The sequence below is a fragment of the Prosopis cineraria genome, unplaced genomic scaffold (genome assembly GCF_029017545.1).
Source record: "Prosopis cineraria cultivar Desert tree isolate PC_DT_omini unplaced genomic scaffold, ASM2901754v1 PC6, whole genome shotgun sequence".
Taxonomy (NCBI): domain Eukaryota; kingdom Viridiplantae; phylum Streptophyta; class Magnoliopsida; order Fabales; family Fabaceae; genus Prosopis; species Prosopis cineraria.
The window spans coordinates 6,543,747-6,556,319 of record NW_026555337.1 but is presented as its reverse complement, the minus strand read 5'-3'; the positions used below and the strand labels follow the sequence as shown (position 1 = coordinate 6,556,319).

At 34.1% G+C, this 12,573-nt stretch overlaps 1 protein-coding gene and 1 pseudogene across 1 annotated transcript; one reads left to right on the top strand and one right to left on the bottom strand.

The window, feature by feature from the left end:
* The first annotated feature begins 1,640 nt into the window (after positions 1-1,640).
* Positions 1,641-3,902, top strand: LOC129312328 (ras-related protein RABA1f). The gene is made up of 2 exons (XM_054954877.1): positions 1,641-2,139; positions 3,264-3,902. Exons 1-2 carry the CDS (start codon positions 1,919-1,921, stop codon positions 3,694-3,696), a joined length of 654 nt encoding a protein of 217 aa, XP_054810852.1. The 5' UTR covers positions 1,641-1,918; the 3' UTR covers positions 3,697-3,902.
* Positions 3,903-5,211: 1,309 nt separating this feature from the next.
* LOC129313254 (transcription factor VOZ1-like) lies at positions 5,212-9,978 on the bottom strand (annotated as a pseudogene).
* Between the last annotated feature and the right edge of the window lie 2,595 nt (positions 9,979-12,573).

Below are 12,573 nucleotides of genomic sequence, written 5' to 3'. Positions count from 1 at the left end.
ACATGACCAGATATTTTTAATTATTCAAAGAGTATTTCGTAATCATTTTCAATCTTCAGTTAACACAGATGAGTGACATGATTTAACGTGAAAGTTGATATATGAAATGTCATCAAAATATGTGATGGCAGAATCATGTATTAGCTGTACTATTGCACTGTTTTGATATTCTATCATGCCATGTTTCTATTGTAGTTATTAACGGTCACGTGACAATTGACTTAATCTACAACAATTGAGCAGGCTTGATCTTTCTTCGTTGGAAGGAATCCTGATCTTGTACAGAATAAAATTCAAAAAGCAAAAAAGAAAAGAAAAGAAAAATCCCATTGGCCTAATGGTGACAGTGACGAACGACAATTGCAAGTGGTTTCGTTGATCATATGAATTAATGACTTGGGGGCATGTTGGCCGTCTTAAGTGCATATTATTCAATGTTGAACTTGAGTAGCCATCAGCGACTAGTTCTTGTTCAAGAACCTGAATTTGAAATGAATACTTTGCTGGGATTTCATCCTATTATTTTATTTATGTTAAAAAAATTCTGTCTAAATTAATTTTATATTATTTTTGTTTAAAGTAAATGAAAATCTATCAACCAGTGGGTTTAACGGAAGGCACTGGTCCTTCACATCATGGTGAACCAAGGGTAATTTAGTGCTTGACTCTCTCAAATAAACAACTAAACAAAATGAAAATCGTAGTCAAAGATAGTTATTATTTATCCAATCTTAATGACAGTGAACCTAAAACGCTTTCCTATCTCTACTTATTCAAAGGATGGGGCTTTCTTAATCACAACAAACAACAAATGACCGAGTTTGGTGTCCGTTAATAAAAGCTTCCACACGTGAGACGAGTATGATAATAAATTATTTCATCCACACGCACGCGCCTCTCAGAACTGCTGTTAATTCTTTTGAATTTAAATGAATTTATTTCTCTTTTTGCACATTAAACATGTTAAACACTTCAACCTATTAAAAAAAAAACACTTATATTATACTTACTCTGTTTAAAAATATAATGTATTTTTAACCAAATTTTATTTCTCAATAAAGTATTATTACTTTTAAATAATCCCATCTTTTCATATTTATCTTTATTAAACACCTATAATAAATATAAACTCACTGGGGCACTTTTCAAAAAAAAAAAATAATTATAATTTAAAAAATTAAAAATACCTTACATTTTATAATAGAGGGAGTATTATTTTATATTAATATCATTATTTTTCATTTTTAAGTACTCTATTAGTATTACTTTTACGTTCGTTCCGGCATCCATATCCCTGGCTTGAACTCTCTGGTTAAGAAGGATTAACCTCTAATCAGTTAATCTAAGTGCTTGCTTAATTAGTATTATTATATTATGAGTTATTATTTCAGACAAAATTAGATAACAAGTTGCTATCCATTAAAATTATAAGTATTATTATTATTGCTCAGAAAGATAAGTGAATAATAAATAAATTAACTAATTTTAAAAAAAAACATTTACCCGAGGAGATAAAATGGAAAATGGTTTTATAGGCCCTCCCTTAATTCTCTCTAATCTCTATCACCAAAAATCAAAATGGCAGGGAGTCGTTTGTGGGCGAAAGCAATATACATACAAAAAGCCAAACTCTTTTTTTTTTGTTTTTATCGAGAAAGAGAGGGAGAGAGAGAAGATTTGAGCTTTGAATGCTTCTCCCTCCTTCTCCAAGCGGCGCCTACACTACGCGCCTTTCTCTTTCGCTCTTCCTGCAATGCTCAAGGTTGCGATATTCAATTGCAGTTCCCCATTTGAAGGCCATAATTGCATTTAAAACTCTCGCTTTTTTTTGTCCCTTTCTTTCGATTTTGATCCAACCACAATACATCTCGTTTCAATCAGACTCCCACGTCTGATCGATTCCCCCCCCCCCCAAGAAATGGCTGCTTATAGGGCCGATGATGATTACGATTACCTGTTCAAGGTGGTGCTAATTGGCGACTCCGGTGTTGGCAAGTCCAATCTCTTGTCTAGATTCACCAAGAACGAATTCAGCTTGGAATCCAAATCCACAATTGGGGTTGAATTCGCTACCCGTAGCGTTCATGTCGATGACAAGATTGTGAAGGCGCAAATTTGGGACACAGCAGGCCAAGAAAGGTATTCTTCTGTTTTTCTTGTCATTTCTTTTTCGCTTTGATCTGGTTCTTTACGTGTAGTATGTCTCATTTGGTGATTAGAAATATATGAATTTGAAAGATTGAAAGGTGTTTGTATGGTCTAAAGGATGGTTTCTCCACATAAATGTTCATGGTTTTATTAGTTTTACCTGTAGAATTTGATTCGCCAATGATGCGGACTGCCCGGTCGTTTTGATTATATTGAGATTCTTGCTTTGGATCTGGAATTCTGGATAATGAGGTCTCTGGACTACAAAGATATATTCTTTTATTAATTTTCTTCGCCTCTTTTATCAATTGAAAAAAATTATTGTGAGCGAATTCTGTAGGATACAGGACAGTTGGACGCCCACCCTTTTGTATGTAGGATTGATCTTCCTTAGAGTAATCCATAAAGCAAGTTGAACAGTGATTTAGTGAATGGTTTCAGGACCACCTTTAGACAGCACTTTCTATTTCTTCCTTTTATTTCTAGTTCGACCCATGGATAATGTACTCTTGGCTGATGGTAGAGCAGGATTGTTTCTATGGTATATTGTTGCTGTTGAAAGAAAATGGTGGAGAGAAAAATTGAAGTCGAACACATCATTTTGTTGACGTTTGAATTTCTTTATAATTTTGATGCTGGCTATTGCCCCCCCCCCCCCGGGAGTGAAAGGAGATTTCATTCAACTGAGAATAAAAAACTGTACAGAGCAACAAGTCAAGAAGAAAAGACCACGAGGCTAACCATTACCTTCAAGATGGTTAATAAGGTTTCGAAACAAAATCATTAACACAAAATATGAGCTTATCAGCAGAAACTGATAGATCTGGTGCTTCTAACATACGAAATAGATCAGTTTACATTGCATTGGAACTATGCATGTTCAATGGGGAGGGGCAAATAATCCTCCTAAGATGGTCATTCTTCTTGCCAAAATTTTTGTCTAATTTCAATATTAGGTTGTGTTTGTCTGAAACGAATATTATTATGACAGTTCAGAGGGCCATGATATTGACTATATGAATTTTGCAAATTAAGGCTGGATGATGACCTAATGTAAACTTGTTGCCGAATGTGACATGTAACTAAATCATTCTCATTATTGTTATTTGATGCAGATACCGAGCAATAACAAGTGCATACTATCGAGGAGCTGTTGGTGCCTTGCTTGTTTATGATGTGACCAGACACATTACTTTTGATAACGTGGAGAGATGGTTGAAGGAGCTTCGGGATCACACAGACGCCAACATTGTGATCATGCTTGTGGGAAATAAGGCAGATCTTCGTCACCTGCGTGCTGTGTCGACTGATGATGCCAAGGCATTTGCTGAGAGAGAGAACACCTTCTTCATGGAAACCTCAGCCCTTGAGTCCTTGAATGTGGACAATGCTTTCACAGAAGTGCTCACTCAGATATATCATGTTGTTAGCAAGAAGACTCTTGAGATTGGGGATGATCCTGCTGCATTACCCAAGGGACAGACAATCAATGTCGGAAGCAGGGACGATGTCTCAGCTGTTAAGAATGCTGGATGCTGCTCGGCTTAGTTTGGAGATGGAAAAAGGGAAGGATTTGACAGCATCCTTATCTGTTTCATCTGAACTAATAATCAACAACATGGGATCTGTTAATATTTACATTTTTCCCCTCTGAGCATTGTTTGGTGATGATATATAGAAATGGCGTTCTTTGAAAGATTATACCAAAGTTTACTGTTTTCATGCGAAATGAAAATTTCCATGTTTGAAGACAATTCATGTTAAAATTACTCCCTCTGATTCTCATTACAAAGACCTTTTTGCATGCTTTTTAATATAACATGCCTTGTCTCAAGTATTAATCTTTTCAACTTAGCATCCTTAACCAGCTGTAAAACTAATTAAATATACTTCTCTAACTAATAGCTTTTATCGAGGATGATTTTGAAATTTTACAAGATATATCTAATTTTAAACAACTTAATTTATGTAAAGTTATTAATATGTATTAAATATTTATAAAATGGACTGATGGCACTTATTAGTGTTTTCCTATCCTTATTTTTTCATTGCAAGAAGAGAGAATTGGTTTAAACATAGACAGGTATTACAAATTTTAAAGGCTTCATATTAGAATTAAAGCTTTAATATGACTTGTCTGCACCTCACGTGCATATTATATTGGATGCTTATAGCTAAGAGATTCAAATGGATTACGCAAAATGAAAGTTCAAAATGTAAGTTGATAACTAATATTGGTTAGGTTAGATGGAAGAGACTCAATTTCCTTTAAAAAAAAATTAATTGTTCGATTTCCTTAAAAAAAAAGTTAATTATTCAAATCTTATGATAAGAATCATGTTATAAGAATTATTTTAATTGAATCGCTAATATTCAAATTTGTCTCCACAGTATCACATGTAAGATAATTGTATTTAATTTGACATGGCAACTGCATAGCAGGAAAGTCTCACCGTACATCACATTTCTTTTTTATTTTTCCCTTGTTGGTCATCTCAATTAATTGACTTTTAATTCAACTTTTACCTGATGTTAAAGTACGTGAAGTCGATGTGCTTGTTCTTAATTCATTTAAAAATCAATAGTAATATTTTTTTTTTCCAAATCACGTGTGAAATTGGTGACATCATGAATGATGATTTTATATGTTTGTTAGCTATAATAAATTGATTATTAAATATTCAGAAAACACATTTGTTTGCCAAAACAAACAACAAATTAGTTATAAGAAAATCATCTTTTAATGAATAAATCAATATCGTAAATGTGTGCCTGATAAAATATTGTTTTATGCTTGTTAATTAATTACATCACAACAAAACAAAATATAATTTTAGAAAAAAAGATTATCACTCCATATATTCTTCTTGTAAAATGAGCCTAATCAAAAATGCCGTCATTATCCTCAATTCACCATTTGGATCAGAATAATCGCCGCGTGTTTACATTGGTCCTCCAAAACAGAAGTTGCAGGTAACATTGGTCCTCCAAAACAGAAGTTGCAAGTGAAATGATTAAATGAACAAGACCAGAACAAAAGCATGCCATTGTTGTCTCATTTAACAGCAGGAAGATGATGCATGCATATTGTATACACCAGCACACGACCTGTACATTTTTACCATTCTTATGCATTTGTTTCACTAAAACTCAAACTACATCACTATTAGATAATTAGCATATGCACAGAAACTTGATGCTACTAAATATTCAGCAAGTCAGAAATCAGTGTACTACCCAACAAAAAGGGACATCCTGATGAACACTTGACTATTGTAAGCAGTACCTTCCTCTTCCCTATGAAACAAGGTCAACTTCGATATATGCTGCCTTAGTTTCTCATGACTAGACATAACCCAACATTCAATTATCCAAAACTCCATAACCATAGAATTAGGCACAAATCTACCACCAGAAATTGCTGTTACCTTTCCCATGCCGTGTTAATAGTTTCAGCCTGCTGTATGGCATCCTAAAATATGTACATGTTACTGTTAGTCAGACATTTAACAGAATCACCACAAGGGATCTTCACTGGACCAAAGATTCCCTGGCTCAGCCCCGGATTTTCCTTGAGGGTCTTGATTATCTTCTGGAACGTCAGCAGTTAGCCTTCTCAGTTTTTTTTGCAGATCAGCAAGAGATTCTCCAGTCACTTTAACTTTAGGACTTCCCTTTCCATCTTTAGTTCCAATCGGTACAATGAACAGCCATCATGATTATGGATCTAATACTCATACAAGTGCCACTCACGATCACTTTGAGGCTGATGGTCCACGTAATAGGACCTTTTCAGTCCCCCATATTCTTTCATCACCCGCTTCCTTGATTCATGCCAACCGCAACCCTTGTAATCCGGGAGCGATCTCTGTTTTCTGGTTCCACTCTCAAACACCCTTCCAGGCTTGTCAAAGAAAAGCCACTCCCTCAATGTTTCACCCTCAAGCAAAGAAATATCAAATAACTCTGCCATAGAAGAAGGCCAATTATTTACACCTAAACAATGCAGACAACTCATAGAACTCCAGGGCGCACACAAAATCGTAAAAAAATGAAAAAGCAAGGACCAAAAAAAAAAAAAAACTCAAGAAAAGAAATATCAAATAACTCCGCAGTTGAAGGAAAGCCGATTATTTATGCTAAGAAAACACATGGAACTCCAGCGCATGCACTAAGATAAAAACTGAAAAGCATGGCACAAAAAAAAGCATCCACAATACTTCAAGCAAGAAGGCCTATTGCTACAAGTTTAACTAAGAAAACGGTGAGATATACATTAAAACTTAAAAATAGTATGTATGACTTCATGTCTACCTACCAGGAGCATTCCAGGGAGACTTACTAAAAGTAGCACCTTCACATTTAGGGATGCCCACTCCCTTTCCCTGTGTCTTTGCACCAGGAGCAGCAAACAGGGGACCATCTTTTACACCAATCCCATGAGGTCGCAAAATCGGAGTCATGCCAAGAAGAGCCTCGTTATATGCCGAAATTTCATGATAGCTACTGCAGTAGTCCTGGCACGATTTTAACCCTATAGCAGGCCTAAAGCAATCCCATAGAGCATATTTTGGTCCTAGAAAAGCAGAAGGTGGAGGACAGATATAGGGAAAAATGTTACGCTCAGCATCCTCTCCATCTTGTTTGGGGTCATGAGCTATAACAGAAGTCCCAGAGTCAAAGCCTTCATGTAAACTAAATGGAATTGAATCTGAATTTTTCATCATGTTACGATTGTAGTTCTGCCATGAATCAAGCTGAGAAATCAAATCAGGCTTACGGCCAATTTTGTTGTCAAGATCTTGACTCAAACTATATCGAATTGAGATCCAAATGAAAAATCATATCAGAGTTATTCGTAGCAGTGCTGTACCAAGGTGAAGGAGGGCATTCAAATTGGTCGTATGATTCAAAAGCTTGACCTCGTGGCTGATTATCATCAAAACACTTCTGCAAAAAGCCAAAAAAGGATAAAATTGAATTAACATGAACACTGTTCATCCCTCTGTGTGTATGGGTGCATTTGTTGGAAGTGATTTTTCTAGTTTGTAAAGTATGGACGGATCCATTTTTCCCCCTTTGAACCTCCAACTATAAATTAATGACAAACTGTCATATATCTGGACAGAAAGTTGTAATGAGGCAGCAAGATCTTCCTGCTTATTTCAACAATTTGAACATAAGAAAACCTATATCTTAGTCAAGGTTTTCCCAAGCTAGGAGACCAAACTCCGCACAAGCACAAATGGTCTTAAGCCCCTAAGCCACATAGCAACTGTAAGCGATGTTCTTTAATTTAATATTATTCTTAAAAAGTATACAACTGAGCACCATAGCATGATAAATGAATATAATACAGGTAAATTATTGTTTACAAATTACGAATCAACCAGCACACAACAAAGTGAAAAACCATAAAAAGGGCCCTTCATAAGCAATGAAAGAAACTCATTTCTTGAAACAAAAGTCTTATCCCGCTAGATATAGTAGGCTAAATGAATTGCACAACATCATTATATTCTATCAACAACCAAGCTTTTAGAAATATTACTAACTATGAAGTCTTGTTTAACAACTTTCATAAGTATTCTTTTTGTTTTTCCTCTGTCTTTTTACAGGGTTCAAGATTAGTCATTTCATTCTTCTCACCAATACCTTCCACGACCTTCACTGAAGGTGTCAAAACTATCTCAAATGATTTTTACTATTTTTTCTTTAATACATGTCACGCTCATTTTAGATTTTATCTTTTCATATATGCTCATACATTTATCTCAACATTTTCATCTCTGCTACTCCAACTTTATACTAATGTTGTCCCTTAAAAGCTCAACATTCACTACCATGTAATATAGCTGGTCTTATAGCAATTCGATCAAACTTTTCTTTAAGTTTATTAGATACCTTTCAACTACAAATAACTCCTTTAACCTTTCTCCAATTAAACCATTTAACTTGTATTTTATGTGCAACATCCTCATTAATTTCCCTATCGTGTTGAATAATAGTTTTAAAATATCTAAACTTTTTCACTTGAGATATAATTTGGTTTATAATCTCACTTCCAAATTATTATTGACTGATTTCTTATCAAAATTACAATTGCAAATATTCCATCTTACTCCTACTAAAGTGAAAACCCTAAGATTCCAAGGTCATTCTCAATAACTCAAATTTGTAGTTAATCTCTTCTTTTATTTCCGCAATAAGAACTATATCATCTGTAAAAAGTATGTATTTGAGAATTTTCCCTTGAACTATATCACTTCGTGAAATTGTAAGAAAATAGTGAGTCTATGAGTTTGTGAGAGCTAGGTCAAATAAATGTGTTAGTACCAGTCAGCTTGGACTTGTACAGTTTGCGTAACCGTTTGCACAGCCTAATTTGCAGTTATGCAGTCAATAAGGGTGCTTGGCTAATAAAGTTATTGTATCTCATGTAGATTAGCATAAGAAATTATGGGTATTTGTTTTCATAAGGTTATGGATATAAACAAATAAATCATACTATACAACAACAACCTTATCCCTCCCATTCTGTGGGACATACTACATATTATGAAAAGAAAAATGATATGATATACGACATTGCCACATGATGTGAATTTTTTCTTTATCTTTAAATATCAAAGGAATTATGTTGAAAGAAAAACTCAAGCAAAAAAATAAAAAGAAAAAAATACAGGTAAATTATTGTTTCCAAATTACAAATTAACCTATCAGCCAAAAAACTTTAGAAATTAGCCAACAAACCACAAAAACCTTTTAAACTAGGGAAAGAAACTATGGAACCCTCTACGCTAATAAACTTAAAACAAGCAAAAATACAGAAAAATACACAGAAAATGGGACTAAACAAAATAATGGAGTTGTATTACCAGCAAAATAAGAAACTAGAAGTATAGAGTACATGATACAACACAAAATACAACCCACTATAGCAACAAAAACATAAGTTACACATGAACAAATGATGAAGAAAGTTATCTTCCTCCATCTCAATCTAGCATTCGAGAGGCCAGAGCTCTCCTCACCACTCACAATTTTCAAAATACTCTCCCCCTCCCTTTGGATGAAAGGAGAGATTTAAAGACCCAAAAAGTTATAAAAGGTTGAACATAATCCTAGCTGAACCTAATCCCTATTCATACATCACTTTGTCCTCCTATGGCCAGGAACTTTTGGGTAATTCTCTTATTCACTGGAAGATAATTCTTAAGTCTCTTTCCTATATCATGTCCCTTCATATAGACTATGTTATAGGCCCTAGGAAATGATATATAAATCTGTTCTAATTCTTCAGCTCTATCAGAAACTCACCTCTTGAAATGATGGATAACTGCTTTCATTAAGATTACGAGGAAGCAGTTCAGTCTTCAATGGAGCAACTACAGTCTTTGCTAATCCATTAGTTGCATCATCTTGTTCCTCAATCTGTTGCAATAGTTGGCTTAGTTCCTCAGGAAATAATCCAAAATTTCCATCCTAAAAGATACCAGTGAACTTTTTCATGTCAGGAAAATCTATTCAGAAACAAGTAAAGTAAAGCATGCAAAATCATGACCAGATGCATTTTTTTAAATATAAAAAAAAATACAGCTGAGGATGAAGCTGGAGTTGATTCATTCAATTCTGCTTTCCACTCTTGAAGCAGCTATGCACCTGCTCCTCCAGTATCACAATGTCACCGGGCCTATGCTCTTTTCTTGCATATTGAAGACTTGTAAATATTCCTTGAAGTTCATCAACCCAGCTTTTTGCCTTTTCCTTCATGGCTTGATGAGAGGAAGAGCCACACTTGCTCCTACTATTAGAGTCATCTTTCATCATGCCCTTTCTCTATATGTGCAAGCTCTAAAAAAATGTTTGATAAAAAATAAATAAGAGGGTGTCTTTTAATGAATTCAATTTCTACACTCATATTAGTGCCATTTTAGGATTATTAGTGGAGGAAAATATGATTTTTTTTTTTAAGGCTATTCCATCGACCAATGCTTGGAGGAAGCCACAGAAAGCATAACCAGCACAGGCTGTGCCAAAATCGACACTGGCTCAACTTGCTGATGGCAACAAAAGATGAGTCACAGCAAGAACCAACATTTGTCATGATGGTGTATGTGTCACTGTCAACCAGTGCCAGTTATACAAAAGCTGAGCTTTCATACAAACTTCTGACATAGACACACAGATATAGATAAGGAAACAAAAGAAAGAGGAGGAGGATTCAATCTTTACACTCATAAAGCAAAAGTCTCCTGTCTTCTTGAGGAAAAAAACTAAATCTATGGAACATTGAAGGCGCTTTCAAGAGAGACTGACAAAGACACACAGTCTATGCTCTATCTACCATTTATTCTCTCTTCTCCTGAATTATGTTTAGGAATTTTAGTTTGTGATTTCTTTCTTTCTTTTTTCTTTCTCAATTCTAAGTTGTCAAATCCCTGAGCTAGGGACTAAGGTTGGGATGCATCCTACCTTGAAAAGACTGATTTGATTTTTCGTTTTGTGACTCTTGGGTTTTGATACATATTTATATATGAACAAAGCTCTCTTTTATGTTTACTAAGGTTGGGATGCATCCTGCTTTTTATGTTTACCCTTTCGCGGCTTCCTTGAAGAAAGTTTAGACGAGACGAACACAAGCAAGAGAAAATGGGACCCCACTGCGGATATGCGAGTGTGTGAGCTCTCCTTTTGAAGAAATCAGATCAAAACCCATGATCAATTACGCATACACATTTCAAGTTCGCGTCCGGAATCAGACCCCGCGACAGGATACATTTATACAAGAACTCCAATGAAGGAGGACGACGACAAAAAGAAGAGAGAGAAGGGGGCGCGAATTGCGAATAAATATCAAAGTAAGGACTTGTTTTATAAATACTGCTTTACGTCTATTTAATTTTATTTATAAATTATAATATGACTTTTTAAATAATATTTAAAAATTATTTTTAAAATTATCCTTCGTGATAAAGAAAAAATAGTATGAGATTACTTTTTAAATTTATTATATATGAGCATATTTAAAATTCTGATCATTTTTATTTCTTATATTTTTTTTACATTAGTATTAATGAGATTGATAAAAATGATTTATAAAGGTGATAAGAAAAATGCATTCCATAGTCATTAGTACTATATTACAAATATTAAAAACAAAACAAGTTTATTAACCAGATTAAGGTGGTGAAAGCTTTCACTTATGCCAAAGTGATCTAAGATAGCTTTGATAATAAGAGGGATATCATCAATCGAAAGTCCAAGATTCAGGCGTAATGGGAGCGACCACCACTAGGCTGGGGATACAAATTGGGGCAATGGTAAAAGGTGCAGGAGTGGCTGGTAAGTGAAAATTCCTCATTGTGAATTTTTATCAATAACAAGAAATAAGTGTATGAAAACGCTTCTCATTTGCAAAACACACAATCATATTTTATCCAAAATAAAAATTTATAAAAAAATATATATTATTTTTGATAAATTTGACTATCATAATATATTTTGGATAGTTCAAATTTGATTTTAGTTTATATTTAAAATTTTTAACTTATAATTTTTAAAAAAAATATCTTTTTGAAAAATGCCGAAAATATTACGTTTATTTTTAATATTGTATTCAAGAAAATAAAAATTTATGAGGATTATAAAAAAATTAGTATTAAATTTAAACTGTCCAAAATACATTTGGATAGTAAATTTATAAAAAAAATAAAAAAATAATATTAAATTAAATTATTCAGATAAAATATATATTATTTAAATTAGTTATTAATAAATTTATTAAAAATATTATATTTTTATAAAATTTTTATTTTGAATAAAACGTGATGGTACATTTTGCAAATGAGAAGCCTCTTTTATACACCTATTTCTTACCTATCATTAGATAAAAACTCATGGTGAGGATTTACTAATTCCCAACCACAACTGATCCATATCCCTAGGCTGGAGGGTGCGTAAAGCACAATATATGCGGTGGGGTCTTTCAAAACAAGAAAGGAGACCAGATCGGAGGATTCACTTGTAACTTCGGAAAGTGCAATCATTAGGGAGTTGAGTCGTGGAGTGTCTTTCACAATATTCAAGTGCAAAGAGATTACGCCGTACCACTCTTATTGTGGAAAGTGAGTCTTCAATGGTAGTGAACGAATGGAGTGGAGCGATCAAGAATAATGGGTCAATTGAGTGGTAACAAAGGCATGCACACGAATTTATGAGTGAAGACTAGAGGATTAATGCATGAGACACGTCTTTAGAGAAAGTAACGTGTGTTGATTGGGTCGCCAAGTTTGGAATTAAGCAACACTATTGTTGTGATGTTTTTTTGGAGCCTCTTTAAGAGCTTTTACAATAATTGCATCCAAATGTTGGGAAGAGGCACCTCCTCATTTCTTTTTCTTCATTCCTCCATCTCAACTATTC